At 37.4% G+C, this 19,195-nt stretch overlaps 1 protein-coding gene across 8 annotated transcripts in view; it reads right to left on the bottom strand.

Annotated features, from left to right (window-relative positions):
- Positions 1–19,195, bottom strand: part of FBXW11 (F-box and WD repeat domain containing 11) — a 158,735-nt gene that overhangs the window by 58,013 nt on the left and 81,527 nt on the right. For 6 of the 8 annotated variants that reach the window (XM_023726506.1, XM_023726503.1, XM_004371198.2 and 3 more), the window contains 2 exons: positions 5,489–5,551; positions 1,909–2,134 (listed from right to left, as the gene is read on the bottom strand). In XM_023726506.1, coding sequence (XP_023582274.1) covers positions 1,909–2,134; positions 5,489–5,539 — 277 coding nt within the window. In that variant the 5' untranslated portion in view covers positions 5,540–5,551. The remainder of the gene's footprint in view (positions 1–1,908; positions 2,135–5,488; positions 5,552–19,195) is intronic. The other 2 variants (XM_004371197.2, XM_004371200.2) reach the window with 1 other exon arrangement.

Here is a 19,195-nt window from a genome sequence, read left to right as displayed (position 1 = left end):
GAACAAGTATAATTGCTGGCTTAAAAAAAAAATGATCCTGTCTTTTTGTGGCATGAGATGCAGCCTAATTCAATAGAAAGCCTTGGAAAATTTGGGTTCTGGGTTCTGGGCAAACGATGTACAGAGGAGATGCATTACAGGTGCACTCCTCTTACTTACATTCACCTATAATTCTCTCTTAAACAATTAAAAGCATGTCTGTCTATCTCTCCTTCTCTCTCTTATAATTAAAAGTGAATATTACTGAATTGGAGTGTAAGCCATGTGTTCTATGCTTAGGGCCAATTTCAGGGATTTTCCAGAGTAATCTTAACTATAAGTGATTTTAGCCATTGCACTAACTTTTGAGTCAACCTCACCTCCTCCCTGCCCACCCCATCATCACCACAATGACCAAGATGTGTGATCTTAGGCATTTCACCTAATTTCTCTTACCCTCACCTTCCTAATCTGTACAACAAGAAACACAACTAAGTGATGGCTAAGGTCCCTTTCAGCAATTAAGTACTATGATTCTAGAAAGAGAGGGGTCACATTTTGCTTTTCTAGAGATACTAATGGAAGATACTGAGCAAGTCGTGCTACATTTCAGCACAAAAATAACAGAAGAGTCAAAATTTTCAAAGCTAACTCTCAAATATCCTTCCCCACTCCCGTTGTAGAAAGTTAACTTAGAAGTTTTGGAAGGGGGATTAGAAATCAGAAGGTGGTGTGTCAGTCTGCAGCCCCAGGTTGCAGGTCTGAGACGTGAGTGAAGTCCTATTTGCTGTGGTAGTACCAAGAACACGGAGTCCTGCTGCACCGCAAACCGCAGTCAAGCTAAGGAAAGAGCTACTCTGAAGGGCCAACCTATAGCTCTGAAAAGGGGTAGGGCTGGTGGGAATGGCACTGGTTTTCCCTGGCTACTTCTAGGCCAACCCTAGCATGGCAATGTAACCTCCAGACTACACACTGATCATAGCAGAGGCAAATGTTCTGACAAGCATTCTCTTCAGGAGTACAATCTCTCTATTTAACCTAACCAGCTGCCACTGAGTCGACCTTAACTCACGGCAACCCCATGTGTGTCAGAGTAAAACTGTGCTCCGTAGGGTTTTCAATGGCTGATTTTTCGGAAATAGATTACCAGGGTTTTCTCCTGAGGCACCTCTGGATGAACTTGAACCTCCAACATTTCTTTGGTTAGTAATCAAGCATGTGTTAACCACTGGCACCACACAGGGACTCGCTATCTAACCCAGTCAACTTTAAATTTAAAAAGGAGGAGGAGGAGGAGGGAGGAGATGGGAGAAGGAAAAGAAAGAGAAGACGGACAGAGAGACAGAGAGAGAAGGGGGAAAAAAAGAATTAACAAGTAATCAAAAATCAAAATAAACTTAACAAAAAACAAAGTGTATGTGTGTGAGTGTGCCTATGTATTTGAGAAAGAGATTGGGAGAGAGTGGTGAGGGAGAGGATATAAAACAAGCCTCAAGAAATGTAATAAAGGCATGCTACTGGTTTCCCCAATGCATTTATGCCATTTCCTTAAGTGTGAACTTCAGATATAAATGAACTTCCTAAACTTTGGGATACTTCCTGAACATAAGCACTGCAGGAAAAAGAGTCCAATATTTTTTTTTAATTACATGTAAAGTCAAAGTGCAGACTGCATATAGACTACATCAAAATAAAAAGCATTCAGTGTTCAACACTATTAATCCCAGAAACTGCCTACATTTCCTAGGTAGATGCTAAATTATTAATTCTTCCTCAATTAACACATATTAAAATGTCATATGTGTACAAAGAAATGCTGCCTCACACAGTACGCAGCCATTCACTTTACAAATACCTACTCAGTTCCGCCTAGGCTCTTGAGCTGGGCATTCTTCCACCACTTAGCTTTTAAAAGACAGATGTAGTTACCTGGTAAAGCAGTAATAAAGTCCCGCTGCAACATGGGCTTCAGGTAAGAGTTAATATGTCCATGCTGATAATGACACATTCGTGAAATAAGATGTTCCACAAATTCCACTTGATCTGATTCAGACCACTGGTCAAAATACTTAATACACAAGTCTTTTTCTTTTTGATAGTTTCCTTCTGATGGCCTCTTTCTGGAGACGATCACAGATGATGTTCCATTACTTATCTATTTTAGAAAAAACAAACAAAAAAACAGTTAGACATGGGAAATAAACCTAAGTAACATTTCATTAGAAACATTTTTCACCCTGTGTATTTAATCTCAAAATACCAGTTTTACCCTAAAGTCAAATTCACTCCTTTATTAATTTGTTCAGTAGTAATTAAAAATATATTCAGGGCCCATGTCCTCAAATCAGTCACTAAAGTAGATGCTGAAGTTAAATGGTGCCGTAAGTCATCATTCTCCAACGCTTATTCCAGAACTATGCTGTTATTATATAGCTAATGCTGGAGATGAGCATCTTTGAGGAAATGCTAAACTTGGCAAAGTGGCAACTGATTGACTATTAATTGTTTTGTTTCCTCAAAATTGAAGGTTAATGCTATATACAGTCTAAGTCAATGGTTCTCAATCTTGCAGGTACATCAGAATCACAGACAGGGTTTGTTAACACAGACTGCTGGGCCCCACCCCTACAGGTTCTGGTTCTGTCCACATGCATTTCTAACAAGCTCCCAGATGATGCTGATGCTGATGCTGCTGGTGTTGGGACCACACTCTGAAGAACCACTGATCTATCTAGCAGAAAAGATAAAAAAAAAAAACCTGTGAGCTGAAACCCGAAGGCAATTCCATCAAAAAGCTTCATTTTACCTAACAGTTTCAAACTCCTCCATAGTTTCCCAGTGTGACTAAACTGCTGGCAAAACATTTTAAGCTTTCTCTCTCTTCTTTTGATCACTTTCTCTGAAAATGACCCAAGGTAAATCATGAATGCCTTAAGTTCCTCATCTTGGTGTAGTTCAATTGTGGATAATCCACAGATTTCCATACTAATAATGCATTTCTCACCAAATCCACCTACATGGCCTTGGATAAAATCAGTATATATATATAATTTTTTTGAAACTCCATACACTGCATCAGGACAACAGCATCAAAAATCAAGCCACAACTACTACTAATGCTATGAGGCTCAGTAACTTCCCTGTTCAAAAACAAAACAGCCTCAACACTTCCATCAAACATTTGCTAAGCCATCTATCCATCACTCCTCTGATAGCCCTTTAGTGTATAATATCAGAAGGAAGACCATATAGGAGAATTCTGAGAACTGAAGAATTCCACTATAAATTTCCATTAATTCCATTAGGAACCTATCACAGAAGTCTTACATAGAAAGAACCAAGAGCTTTTGTTATCAATAGGTCCCTTAACTTAAAGTGAACTGAACCTATTCCAGAAAGAAGGTATCCTTTATAAATATCCAAAGAAGTCTATAGACTTCCTTGATAAAAATCTTTCATGTCCAAGGCAAGTTCTTATGTTCACATTTACAGGTACAAAGCAGGAAGGCATTTATCTCTCATCCTATTTATCTTACCACCCCATTATCTACATGTGTTTTTCCCCCCTTGTATCTTGGGCCAGAGAAGCCCTGGTGGTGCAGTGGTTAAGTGCTTGGTAGCTAACCAAAAGGTCAGCAGTTCGAACCCACCAGCCACTCCACAGGAGAAAGATGTGGCAATCTGTTTCTGTAAAGATTACTGCCTTGGAAACCCTATGGGACAGTGTGACTCTGTCCTCCTATAGGGTCGCTCACTGTGAGTCTGAATCAACAGCAATGGGTTTTGGTGTATCTTGGGTCAGGGAGAGCGCACTGACACCAGGTACCACCAGGGGGTAGCAGTGAATAGAAATCAGAATTCGATGTTGCTTGTAGTAACACATTCATATCTAACAGACCCCAAAATTAAAAGAGTTCAACACAGTCGGAGCTGAAATGAAATTTTTTGCTGTGGTAAATATCGGAAGGTATAAAGTACATCTCTGCTGCTTAAGCATAAGGATGTTCACCACGTTACAAAAGAGAAAAATTAGAAATAACTCTTAACTGCCCAATTATAGGCAACTTGCTAAAGCAAATTATATTATTACCACATCTCACAGTGCTATAATGTAGCCATTAAAATTAGATTTATAAAGTAAGATTGTAAGTACAAGAGTACATGCTTATGAATTAACATTAGGGAACAAAAGGCAAGATTCAGGATTTTATATAGCATTGTGATCACAATAATTTGCGTGAAGAGAAATACACCAACACAGAGTAAAGAATGTACATCACAATGATCTTGAGAAAGAAGACTGTATGTTTTCCTTCTCCCTTTCTTTCTATATTTTTTCACGATAACTTGCCAAAATAATTGCTTTCATAACAAGTTTAAAACACTCAAAAAGAAAGCCAGTAAAAATTACCAAGCGGTAACAGCTTGCATTTGTGTACTGTTTCATAATTTACAAAGCACTTTTACACCCATTATCATATTTGATAAGCAAAGGAGTTGTTATTTCATTTACAGAAGGGTTCCTAACCACCTAGCCTCCCTAGAGCATTTGTTAACCAATAACTACTTGACTGGAAGACAGACGAAAGAAAAACTGAAAGCTGAAGTGTGAACCACTGTAAACTGAAAAATCAATAGTAAATTAAGAGAATCCTATTGTAAAAAAAAAACACAAGAAGAAAAGAACAAAATTCACTTTGAACAAAATGTTCAAAAAAAACTAGCCGTATATGCACTGCTGTTTAGCACATTTTCAACATTCTATTTCCAACCACCTACCTGGCCTAGAAAGAACCTCCTGGCATTGTTTTGCTTTGTTTCATTTCACCTTAAATTTGTTGGGGGCACTTTATTCTTGCTAAGTAAGTAACCTGCCTCTTCAGTTTCAAATCAAATGAACCAAGAAGTTTTTTTTACATTATTCTCTTCAGTTTAGATTGCTTTGCCTTTAATTGTGTCTTCATGAAGGGAAAGACTGTGTGCCATAACGGTTAATGACAACCCCAAATCATTAAAATTTACATGCCCACCTCCCAAAAAAAACTGGAGAGAGGGAGAGGAAAGCTGGCAAACTAAAATAGAGCCAGGAAAGAAGGAAATTGAGATTACAAAGCAAAAGCAAACCAACAGTTAATGGACGAGAATGGCAGAGGTGGGGGGCAAAAACAGGAAAAAATGGTATGTGGCATGGTGCCATTCTGGTGACAAAGGATGCCACCATTCTCCACCTTTGGCTTAGACCATGGTCACAAACAGAACATTTCAGGCCACAGCCACTTCGGAATCTTTGTAAATTTTGGAGAAAACTCCAAAATGCTTTATTCTTTACTATTTGTAACCACACTTCCCTAAGGAAAAGAAGATAAATTAGGGTGGATTATAAAACTAGTAAAACTGCACACAAGAAAAGAAAAATGCTTGGCTCTTGTTCTCATTGAGGACATCAGCTGAGGGAGCATCTTATCTATATTAACTCAATTGCTATCTTATCTTGCGCCGTCATTCCTACCTGCCAAAGAGTATTTTTCTTTGGGGACTCATCTTCATTTTGATCCTCCATAACTGAAGTGTTCTAAGGGGGGAAAAACAGGTTATTTGAATTATGCCAAGTTTTGCAAATCCTAAATAACTATACCAAGATATAATTTTGAAAACCCGAACTAGAGTCTATCAACAGAAACACACGAGCTACTTGGCTTCTGGCTAACACATGCCATTTTGGGTCAAGAGGGCTGTGATCATCTTTCATAAATCAACATAGTTAGTGGCTGGACAAAAGTAAGCATAAAATCTTTATTTATGAAGGTTGCACATAAACTGTGGGAAAACAGGCTAAATTGCCAGAGTGGGCCTGAAGGTCTACCTCAATCACCATTGTTATTCTTTAACTTGTGGCAAGAAGCCCCAGAGACCCTCTTAAGTTCCCGATGATTGCACAAAATGTTTACTAGAATGTCTGCTATTCAGTAATCCACCCCAACCATCAGCAATTAGAACTGACAAAGCCTTGGAAGCCCCCCTGCCTTTCTCTTTCCTCCCTTGATAGCCTTGTTTTTCTGGAATGCCTTTGCAATCTCCTTCAGCAAGCATGGTGGGTGCCCCAACCTTTTCCCTGAAGAGGAGGATGCTGTTAGCCAATAACAATCTGGAATGCCTTGGGAATGCATTAGCTTTTGATTTTTGTGTTTACCGCACAAAGAGGCACTGTGTAATTATTCTTTCTGGTGACCTAGTCGCTCAATAGATGCCCATTAACTGGAGATTATACATGATTGGATTTTCTTTTGAAGCTCCTACCTAATGGCTAAATGCAAACTTAATGAAAAGGCGAAGTGGGAGAGTTGTGCTCCAAAAGGAATAACAACTCACTCATGGATAGCAGTCTCTCCAAGATTATCTTCCAGCATAATTTGAAGATTAGGGTACAAAATTTAAACTACTATATTTGTCCCACAGCATTATTCAACAGGATCCTATAGATCTGCCTAAGTTACCAGTGTTTATAAAATCCTGTGTATTGCCCTTAGGGGATAAGCCCACCTCTCAAAAGTTTTCCTATTTTTTCTTTATGTTCTTCAAGTCCTAAAATGTTTGGACCTACACAGTATTTCCAAACAATCCATTTGAAAATACCCAATGTAGGTAATGGCAGAAGAATCATCACTGAACACTGGTAACTCTGAAGTTCATACAGCTAGCTCTGATCAGGGATGTAGTACAACACAGGAAAGATAAAGGCTTTGAAACCAAAGAGGGGTATGAATCTTGATTTGTTCATTTACTCAATGTGTCTATGTGACCTTGAGTAAGTCATTTTACTCAGGGAATGAATACAAACTATATAGAGTTGCTGTGGGTATTGAGATTGCCTAGCGTAACACTTGGTGTATAACAGGTATTCAAAAAATAATTAGTTTACTCCCTGCTTTGGAGATGCTACTTTCCCCTAAGTGTTATCTTCTCCCACTTTTCTAACCTCAGACATTTTGACAGAATGGCTCCACATGGCTGGCTACAGGGAAAACCAACTGGCTTCCTGAGTAAAATCTTATAATCTCATAGCTCCAAAGCCTGCAATGGGGAGGCAGCAGGTGTGTGTATGTGAAAGCCAACCACCAGGTAGAGGAAGGCAGCGTGTACACAGGAGATAAACTGTACTTTATAAGCCAGACTCCACATTGCTTGATATTTATTTCCCTTGGCTATTCCCAAGTACTTTAGTAAAATATTGTTTAAACATTTCTGCTGTGACTTCACTAAACTAACAAGGAATTAAGCAGACAGAATGCTATAAGAACCCAGCGTCCAAAGCAGGGCTAGAGTAGTGGCAGCAGTAAATAATCCTGAATAGGAAGAGGGAAACAAAAGTACTATTTCTGAAGGTGTATCCCTGCAATTTTCCTTTTACTTCTAACTTGAGGAATCTAGGGATTAATAAAGCTGGCAGTGTTCTTTAGGGGGACGAACAAAGTGGGAATAGTGACTCAAGATACCATCTCCTGGGTTCAACCGGTAGAGTTACAAAGCTATCCTTGCAACGTCACAATGTCCTGGTTTCTAAGAAGGTGGCAAAGAGAGAAAGAAGAACGGCTGAGAGCATGAAAGGTGAACATGTACAGGAAGGGGGAATTAAGTGGAAGAAAGGTGGGAAAGCAGGCCCCATCCTCATGTCTCCAGGTACCCCAGGAAATGTATGAGGGATGACAGGCGTTTTGAACTAAAAAACTTTTTAAAAATAGGAGCCTGAATCCTCCAAAGCTATTCTCAACACTTCCCTCACTCAGGAAAGAAGTTAAAAAGTCAGAAGTCCCTGTAGACTACACAAGAAGCAACTGTCTTTACAGTGAGAAAATTCAGTTCTTCCTTTCATTCATTCCAAAAGGGAGAAAGTGTTTACTTGTATGGTTGAGAAGGAAATGCATAACCTTTCTGATAAAAATAGCTATTGTCCTCTTAAGGCTTGGTGAAAGTGGATAAAGATACACAATTTAATAAAATTGTATTAATGAAACCCTGTGGGGGTTGGAATAGCTCCCCAATCATACGTATTTTTCCAACTTCTCTTAGAAAGCCTTCAGAAGATGCCAAAGGGAAAATTCTGCTATTAAGCTACAATGATGACAAGATCATTTCCAAGGAGTATTCCAGGTGATACTAATCCCAAAAGATGCTAATTAAGTTTGAGAAATGCTGCACACTCTAGATCGCTCTCGTTCTGTCTCTCTCTCTCTCAGAGGCTATAACACACTGCATTAAGATACTAAAGGTTCTGTAATGTTCTACAAGTAAAAACATTAGACTGGTTTAGCTTAATCCAACTTTCCCAAGCTTGCTCGACACTGACCCTCTCACCTTTTATAATAAAATCTATTCATAATGTTGTTGCTATTTGCAATTGAAGCAGCCCCAACTCATGGCAACCCCATGTACAACATGGTCCTGAGCCACCTTCACAATCACCAGTATGCTAGGCCCCTATGTAGTCTGAGTGCCTTCCACCCTAGGCAGCTCATCTTCTAGCACTATATCAGACAATATTCTGTTGTGATCCACAGGGTTCTCACTGACTAATTTTCAGAAGTAGATCACCACACCTTTCTTCCTAGTCTGTCTTAGTCTGGAAGTTCTGCTGAAACTTGTCTACCATGGGTGACCCTGCTGGTATTTGAAATACAGGTGGCATAGCTTCCAGCATCACAGCAATATGCAAATCACCACAGAATGACAAACTAACAGATGGGTGGTGGCTATTAATAAGAGTTCAATTCATATTGGCAAACATTAGAATAGGGCAATAACACAGCATAATTCCTTCCTCCTCTCACTTTACCAGACAAATCCTTATGGGAGACAAAGGAAATGCCCACTTGGTTAAGTACAATACATTCCTCTCCTCTTCCCTATCATATTTCTCAGCCTGCTATACGGGGCTAGGTCCGAGGGATGGGTAAAAATAGAAAATTCTCTTATAGGAGCTATAAAACTTTTTTGAAAAAATCATTTTGATTTTTAATTCTTAAAGGCAACAGACAAAAGGTCACAGGTTCAAGAGTGAGGTAGGAAAAAAACAATGAGTCTCCCAAGGGAAAAGGAAGGTAGTTTCCCATATTCAAATTCTGAGGTGAAACCATGAGGTAAGCCAATTGGAGAGCTGAAATCCTCTTTGAGCCTCCAACACTTCTGGGAAAGTTCTTTGAAATACCAGATTGGCTTACTCACTTCATACCCTTCTCATCATCATCTCTTTCCTCCTAAACCCACCAAGAAACATCACACATATATAGATAAAAATGCAGGCTCTCCCACTGTGATACTACTACCAATGAAAAACACAATCTAGGAGGAAGCAGCTGGACTCTAGGACAAGTCAACCTTGGTACTACTGACATTTTGGGCTGGATGCTGTCATGTGCACTGCAGGATATTTAGCAGCATATTCCCCCTACCCTGCATTATGACAAACAAAAATGTCTCCAGGGTAATAGATGTCCCGGGTGGGGGGGGGGCTTAAAACTGCCCCCACCCCTTGAGAATTACTGCTGTAGAGGGGATGAGCTCCTAAAGGGAACTCTTCTGAAAGATACACTAAATTACAGCCATCTCAGGCCTGGCCTTTCTCTTTGGGCTTCTTTCCTTGGCACCTGTGACAGTATGTGATCTTCTTCAAATACAGCCTGATCTCACCATGGCCAAGTAACTCATGGAGTATGCCCAGTTATCTAAATCCTGGGGTAAATCCTGTATGCTGTTAAATTCATATCTGGGAAACTTTCATATCACGGGTTCTTTACTAGAGGTCCATGCATTTCTCCAAAGAGAAGATCCACATTAGATTCTCAAAGGTGTCCCAAATGCAATAAAACAGCAAAGCATGTCTTTGACCAAATAGCTGACCACAGAGCAGATGGAGACTCAGGCAGTATGTGTTTTGGTTTGTTTTTTCAAGTTCCCCCAGGTACCCATGTCTCTTCTAAAAAAATCACTGCTATGGAGAAATTATGTGGCCCATGGAATAGGACCAACCTCAAGTAAGAAACTGCACTAATATCATCAAGACAGACTCCATCCAGTATGTGGTATTTCAGAACTACCGAATACCACTAAAATCTAATGTCTATTCCTGGGTATCTTCTCCAGGTCACATTTATGAAACCAGTCAATTATATCAAAAATACAATCAACTGTATATTATATCTAATAATTCCACAGAGGAATTAAAATGACAATAATTGATATGCCATATGCCAAGCACTGTTTTAGAAACTTTATAAATGATCTTAAATCTTTTCAATCACCCTGCAAGACAGTACACATTATCCCCAGTTTACAGATGAGAAACCATGGCTTAAATATGTTTTGCAACTCACCTACGGTTATGCTGCAAGTAACTGCAAGGATTCCAAGCTAGACTCTACCTACACTGCCTCCTCCCATACATGGTGTGTATGGCTATTTGCAGTTGATGAAGATCTCAATCTTGTTTTACAGACCCTTTTCCAGCCATAGGAAAAGAGGACACAGGCAGTTGCTCTGTCTTCATAAATAGCATTCTAAGCATAACTGATAGTATAACCTTCCAACCTAAGGACAACTGGTTGGTTGGTTAGTTCAGTTAGTCAGGTCTCCATTACCCTCAGAGTCAGACTTGGAGAAATTTTATGCCACTGATCACAAATGTGTTTAATGAAAGAGGATGGGAAAAATAATCAAATTCAACACTGCTATTAAAAGTAATAACTGAAAATACATGTAGTATAGTCTTTGAGAATGATAAACAGCTAGGCAAAAATAACTTTCCTTTTTATCTGTGCACTTTAAATAACACTGCTACACTGGGCTAGTAATGGCAAAAATTCCTCACCTTAATAAATAAATGCATTCCAGGTAGCCCCGATGTAAAATACATTTCTTAAAACAAAATCTTGAAAAGTTTACCCTACTGCACCATCATTTAAAAAAAGAAAATCTCGTAATATTATGAGTTGAAAAGTTGTCAGGAAAGAGAGAAGCAAACCAGTATTTTGAGCAGCTGTGTTATTAAAGTATTAACACCCGTGAAAGCATTACATCTGGATGGAATCTCAGCTACCACCTCGATTTCCTTTTTCTCTAGTATTTCACTAATCTTAGAATCTCTTTTTCACATTCCACCTTCTCACTGTCATGCCAATCAATGGAAGGGGCAGGTTGGTTCCAATGACCTATCTCCCATTTTCTTTTAGTGTATGTATAAGCACAGCAGGCTCTGAGCAGTGATATATCTTTGCCAGTAGGTGCCACCATCTAACACAGAATGTATTTCACTTGGAAAATTCCCTACCTTTGAGAGTTATATAAGAGCAATCAATTCCCTACTTCAAAAATGCTGCAACTTCTGCATTTTCAGTTTTATGATGAGAAATACTTACGGTGTAAAATTTTAATACAAACCAAAAAAAACACACCAAACCCGTTGCCACTGAGTCAATTCCAACTCACAGCAACCCTACAGGACACAGTAGAACTGCCACGTAGGGCTTCCAAGGAGTGGGTGGTAGATTCAAGCTGCCAACCTTTTTGTTAGCAGCCTGAGCTCTTAACCACTGCGCCACCAGGACATCTTTATTCCTGAGAAGAGGCAAAGAAAACTCACAAAAGATCTGAAAAACATGGCATTCTGCCATTTTCTCTTATGTTTTAAGATTTTTCGACTTAAGACACTGATGATGACAAAAACATAATGCAAAATGATACTAGCAAAATTTACTGAGTCTTTGTGCTAGGCAAGTTTCATACACTGTCTTTTAATCATCAGAAAAAGATACCAAGTAGATATTCCAATTTTATAGAAAAAACAGAGAACCAGAGAAGCAACTAGTTAAGCGTCACACAACTAGGAAAAGAGAGATGCAGGACTCAGATCTAGGTCATTCTACTCAGAATTCAGTGTACTTTCCATACAGAAAAACGTGTCTTGGGTGTTTTCCAAATGCTGGTTGTGACCCATAAAATCAACTTAATGGGTTGCAACCAGCATTTTTAAATAAAATAAAGTTGAACTCGGGTATTCCCCTGCCCATAGAGGGAGGCACAATAACGTCTCTCTCTCTTTCTCTCTCTCCCTCTCTCTCTCTCTCACACACACACACAAACTAAAAGTAATGAGCAAAAAAATAATAATAAAAAATCAAATAAAAAGGAAACCAAGAGTCTTTATCACTAAGACAGCAATATTCAGGTCAAACCATTGAATAACAGAGTTTTTTTAAATTTCTAAAAGCAAAATTTATAAAGAGGATATGTGCTTTTATATACTAAATAAAATTCTACAGAGTACACCAAGGAAAAGAGAAATATTTTTAATTTCTTAAACAGTTTTTCATTTTTGATAGATCAAGTAAACAAATAAAAATAAACTTGATTTATGCAATATATCTCAAACATTCCACCCTATAAAAGAAGACTATGCATTGTTTACGATTTTGCATGAAATACTGTTTTAAAAAACTGATAGAGCATTTTAGGCCACAAAAGAAATCTCAAATACAATAAGAAATCGGGAAGAGATTATTATATGTTTAACATTAAGTCAAGCAGAAAAGTCTAAAACCACTCTGCCAATCACTACGAGCCATGAATTCTAAATACACAGAACAATGACTGGTTAAGGTAAACCAAGCACCTTTTGGTTGTTACTGTTAACTCTACCTAGGCTCTTAATCCCTAATCTAGGACAACACAACACCGTTTACATTAGTACCAAAAATCATGAAATACTTAGGTATAAATCTAACAAGGAATCTCTGAATAGCACAAATGGATAAGGACTCAAATACTAGCTGAAAGGGTGGTGCTTCAAACCCGCTCAGAGGCACCTCAGAAGACAGGCTTAGTGAACCGCTTCTGAAAGGTCACACCCTTGAAAACCCTATGGAGCAGTTCTACTCTGCACCCATAGGGTTGTCATGAGTCGGAACGGTCTCAATAGCAACAAACAACAATAAATCTAACAAAATATACATAAGATCTCTAAGAGGAAAACTACAAAACTCTGTGAAAGAAACCAAAGAAAAATCAAAATAATTGGAGAGAGATTTCATTTTCATGGATAAAAAGACTCATTATTACTAAAATGTTGATTCTTCCCAATTTGATCTATAGATTCAATGCAATCCCACTCAAACTCCAGTAAGTTATCTTGTGAGTATCAATATTATACATGATGATACTAAAGTTTCTGGAAGAATGAACACAAGTACTTCTTCTTTGCTTCCTTACCAACTTTTTTAAAAAGGGGGTGTGCTCATGTTATTAGATAATGAAACTTACTCTTAAAAGCTACAATAATTAAAGCAGTGTGGCCCTGGGAAAGAAAGACAGATTAATGAAACAATAGGAAGTCCAGAAACAGATTCATTCACACTTATGAATTTGTGTATGATCAAGTCAGAACTTCAAACTAGTAGAAAAAGGATAAATAATTCAATACTTAGTGTTCAAAATAAAAGTTAAATGCTACCTCATACCACATACCAAAATATACTGTGGATAAAAAGAATCAAGTATGAAAAACAAAATCTTAAAACCACTGAAAGAAAACATAGAAGAACATTTAAAAATTCGTGAACTAGGGAGAAAGCTGTCTAAGCCATGACACCAAACACAGAAAAAGATTTATATTTGGCTAAATAAAAAAAAATTAACTCCTAAATATTAAAAAATAGCAAAATTTAAAGGCAAATACATTGGGGGAAATACTGTGACATATGATAAATAACTTAGCATATAAAGATCTCTTGTAAATTAATTATAAAACAAAAACTAATACCTTGATAGGAAAATAAACAAAGGTACAAACATTTCAAAAAAGAAATTTAAATGGTGGCCAAAAATGAGCACCTACAGTAACAAAAAAGATGCAATCTTTCACCTATCGAATTAGCAACTTTTATACAACATATAGGAATCAGGCTCTCTGATAGCATTATAAATTGTTACCTTCCCAGATAATATGTATCAACACATAACTTTAAAAAGTACTACGTAACATCTGACATAATTTAACTTACAACAATTTGTCCTAAGGAATTATAGACCTAGTAGCCACAATTTATAACATGGAAAAATTGAAGACAATGTAAACGTCCAACGTGTAACTAGCACTCAAACCAACATAATTAACATTACCAGGGCCCCAAATGTCTCCCTCATATTACCTCCCAGTCATTAACCTCCTCAAAGGCAACCACTATTTTTTTAATATCACCATAGATTCATTTTGCCTGTTTTTGAACTTTACATAAATGGAATCATATAGTATATATTCTTTCTAGTCTGATTCTTTTGGCTAATATTATGTTTTTGATGTTCTTAAGGGCAGAGGCAGTTCATTCTCTTTCACTGCTGTATGATATTTCAAAATTTATTCATTCTACTGTTGATGAACACGTGGGTTGCTTCAGCTTTTGACATTTAAAAATAATTCTGCCATTTGTTTGGTGTACATGGGTATACATTTCTGTTAGGTCTATATCTAGGAGTAGAATTACTAGGTCACTGAGTATACACTGCCACTTTTCCAGAGTAATTCTATCAATAACCACTCCCACCAGCAGTGTATATGAATTTCAGTTGCTCATCAGCTATGCGTTTTGTTCTTTTTAATTTTACCACTTTGCTTGGTGTATAGTGGTATCTCTCTGTGGTTTTAACGTGCATTTTCCTGATGACTAATGGTGTTGAGTACCTTTTCATAAATTTATTAGCCATTTGTATATTGTCTTTGGGGAAGTGATGGTTCAAAGCTTTTACCATTTTTTAACTGGATTGCCTTTTTCTTACTCATGTATAGAAATTCATTATACATTCTGGAATGCAGTCCTTCGTCAAGTATATTTATTGCAAGGGTCTTCTCTCAAACTGTGGTTTAACTTTTCTTTCTCTTAATGGTGTCTTTTGATGAACAGACGTAATTAGTTTTAACAAGTTCTAATTTATCAATTGTTTCCTTTATTGTTTCTGCTCTCTGTGTCTTGTGTCTTCTCCTAAGGTCATAAAGACATTCTCCCGCGTATATCCTACAAGTTTTATTTTATCTTTCACAGTTACATCTAAAATCCATCTACAATGATTTTTATGTAAGGTAGAAATCAAGATTCATGTTTTTTCAATTTGTAGTTCATGTTTTTCAAATTGTAGGTTCTAATCCATTATGGATTACAATATCAATTTAGTAGATAGCCATTAAAAAAAAAAAAACTGAAATAGGAAAGAACACACAGCATTTTTCTTCTCATCAATTCTAAAATGCATTTTTTTTTCACATTTTCACATCTCTGAAATGGGGATGTTTCTTACAATGTCATTTTACAATTACAACTGGCAGCACTTTTTCTGATTGCTGCATAAAATAATGGTAAATTTTACAATCGACGTCGTCTTATATTTGATAATGAAATACAGTAACTGGGGAAGAGCAGTGTGTGGGAGCATATATATGTAAGATATATACACACACAGATACACATATATAAATTATACATAATACATACACATAAATACATAACTGTGCATGTAGATGGTAGGTAGGTAGGTAGATGGGAGACAGACAGACATGAATTACACACAAACATATAAACACATAGGCTAGTGTGTACTAGGTCTAAATGTAAAATGTGTTTCTTACTGAAAACAATCAAAAACATTTGAAAGCCACTGGTCAACATGTTAAGCATACAATGAATTCCACAGGGCAAAAGTTACTACCTCGTTAGTTTTCTTTCAACTCTTCTAATTATACAAAGAGATTTTCACATATCTCTAATACTCACAGTTGTCTGTTTCTAACAAAAAGAGCTGAGCTCCTGTTCAGTCTTCTATAAAAAAAGAACACTATCTGGCTAGAATTTCATACGGATTTTCTTTTTACAGTATTTATTTTCACAACAACCTATCTTAAGAAGTGCCATTGATTTTCCAATTATGCACTGATACACAGTTTCCTTTTCTGATTTATTTAAGAAAGCAGATTTAAAAATATGTGAAGTAGATTTAAAAAATGGTATGCACATATGTCAAAAACTGTGACGACTGCATTCAACTGTCTAAAGCTAGGGAAATACTATTTTAGAATAATAAAGACATCGAAAAAGGTTCAAATTATATTTTAAGTGGAACAAAAAGCAGGCATATGATCCCATTTTCACAAATAAAATTTATTTAAGTATTTATTTAGAAAGCAATTAGAAAATGCTAAACAATATTCTCCGTAATTTTTATTTTTTGTTTGTTTACATATATAGTGAAACCTGTGAGAGCTAGAACTCAGTGGGACTGCCTTGTTTTTCCGGGTCTCTCAAGTTTTCCACCTTTGACAGGGTACGGTCTTACCACTTTTCTATCACTCTTTATTTAGGGGAAAATATTTGAGCTTTCCTTCTGACAGGTTTCCACCTTATACAGGTTCCAGCTTTCACAGGTTTTATTGTACTATCTAACTTCTCTTCATCCATAAATTGAGGTGAAAATAGAGCCTTCTTTACATGGTAAGGGAAAAAATTAAATTTAAAAATCCTGGCATTTAACAAGGGCTCCCTTAACCACATTTAACATCCACAGGGCAGAGATGTCTGCCTGTTTTGTTCATTCTGCATCCTTACCACTTAGAACAATTCCTGGTACACTACAGAAGTATATGTGTTGATAATGAATATTAGCTGTAGTTATTCTAATCCTATTAACTGTAGTGACAAAAACGGTAATTATGTTTCTGCTTACTCCTTTCCCGTATTTTCCAAATTGTCTACAATGAGCAAGAATTTAAAATGTGGGAGAAAAAACCCATGCAACATGATTTGTGCTCCATACAAAAGGTGATAAGAAACAAAGTCTATTTTCAGAAAGGCAGTCACCCTTATCATCCACAAAGTATTCGGTTACCTAGATGAAAGAACACCTCGTTAATTATTTGAATGTTTAAAAAGTTCCAAAAGAAGGGTAGATACAAATCCACTAGGGTCTCCCTGAGAAAGCAGACAAGGGGTAGCAGAATGTACACCTGAATGCTTCCTAGTGCTTAAGACCTGGAAGACAGCTTTAAAAGTAAAACTTTTAAGACTTGTAAAGGCATTAAACCAAAACCAAACCAAACCTGTTGCCATCGAATCGATTCCGACTCACAGCGACTCTACAGGAAGACAGAAAGAAGATTGGCTAGAAGTGGTAATAGAAAAATAGCCAAAGAACACTGAGTCATGAAGAATAGCAACAAAGAGAAAGTCAGTCAGCTGAAGTATAAAGAACAGGCCCTGAGAGCCAGCCATGCCCAGTGCCAGTCCCAGGCTCTCCAGATCACAAACTGTGTGACTTCGGGGAAGTCACCTGACCACTCTCTCAGATTCATTTCTTCTTTTATAAAACAGGCATAGTATTGCCTATGTTGAAGGAATAGAAATAATTTACGCAAAGCACCCAAAGCATAACATTGTTCAGAACGGGAAAAAAATAATAAAAATGGAAAAACATTTTACTCTTTTGCCTCTACTGTACATCATTTTAAAAGAAACATAAAACATCTATATCAAAGATGCCTGCAAAGCTAGAGAAAATCATGCCACATTACAATCACTTCTTGTGTTACTGTGTTCAAATAACTTGGAAGGCTGATCTAAGATTCATACACACAATCTATCCAAGATATTACAAAGCAATTAATTATATTTATAATAATAGTAGCTACCACTTACTGAGCATCTGTTAGTGATTATATCATTTAATGAAAATGGAAAAGAAAACTAAACCAACCAAAACTTACTAAAATATAAGAGATTGTAAATTTGACACAATCCGAATCAAAATCCCAGCAGGCTTTCCCTACAAAAAATTGAGAAGCTGATTTTAAAAATTCACATGGAAATATAAAGGGCCAAGAAGAATCTAGAGCCCATCTGGAAGAACAAAGCTACAGGATTTTACACTGTGAGATATCAATTATCGATTATACAGCTATAGTAACTAAGACCATATGAACTAAGACCTTTCTTACAGGGACAAAATACATATTTGTTTATTTTTTTGCACAAGGGAAACCCTTTATTGAGGTTTAATTTGACCCAGGACTGTAAAACCTATGAGGATTTGGTTTTCCATTAATGATATCCTTTTTTTTTTTTTTTTTTAATTGTGCTTTAGGTGATAGCTTACAGCTCAAGTTAATTTCTCATTCAAAAGTTTATACACGTTTTTTAACACTGGTTGCAATCCCCATAATGTGACAGCACACTCCCCCTTGCCAACCTGGGTTCCCTGTGTCCATTCATTCAGTTCCTGTCCATTCCTGCCTTCTCATGCTGCCTTTGAACAGGAGGTGCCCATTTGGTCTCGTATATTTGATTGAACCAAGAAGCAGGTTCCTCACATGTACTGATTTTCTGTTTTATAGGCCTGCCTAATCTTTGACTGAAAAGTGGGCTTCAGCGAATGGTTTCAGTTCTGGGTTAGCAGAACATCTGGGGCCATAGTTGTGGGGGTTCCTCTAGACTCTGTTAAGACTATTAAGTCTGGTCTTTTTACATGAATTTGAATTCTGTTCTACATTTTTCTCTTACTCTGTCCGGGACTCTCTGTTGTGTTCCCTGTCAGGGTGGTCATCGGTAGGCAGGCACCATCTAGTTATTGTGGTCTCAGGCGGATGGAGTCTCTGGTTCATGTAATCCTTTAGTTCTTTGGGCTAGTATTTTCCTTGTGTCTCTGGTTTTCTTCATTCTCCTTTGCTCCAGGTGGGATGGGACCAATAGATGTATCTTGGATGGTCACTAGCAAGCTTTTAAGACTCCAAATGCTACTCACCAAAGCAGGATGTAGAACACTTTCTTTACAAACTATATTTATGCCAGTTGACCTAGACGTCCCCTGAGACTATGGTCCCCAGGCCCCAACCCCAGCTGCTTGGTCCCTCAAAGTGTCTGGATGGGTCTAGGAAGCTTCTATGCTTTTGCTTTGGTCCAGTTGTGCTGACTTCCCCCGTATTGTGTGTGGTCCTTCCCTTCACTGAAGTTCACCCTTGTCTACTATTTGGTTAGTGACTTCTCCTCCCTTCCCACCCTCGTAACCATCAAGGCATGCTTTTTTCTGTGTTTAAACCTTATCTTGAGTTCTTATAATAGTGGTTAGATACAATATTTGTCCTTTTGTGACTGACTTATATCACTCAGTGTAATGCCCTCCAGATTCATCCATG

The sequence above is a fragment of the Trichechus manatus genome, unplaced genomic scaffold, assembly GCF_000243295.1.
Source record: "Trichechus manatus latirostris isolate Lorelei unplaced genomic scaffold, TriManLat1.0 scaffold00011, whole genome shotgun sequence".
NCBI classification, from domain to species: domain Eukaryota; kingdom Metazoa; phylum Chordata; class Mammalia; order Sirenia; family Trichechidae; genus Trichechus; species Trichechus manatus.
This window is presented reverse-complemented; position numbering and strand designations above follow the sequence as displayed.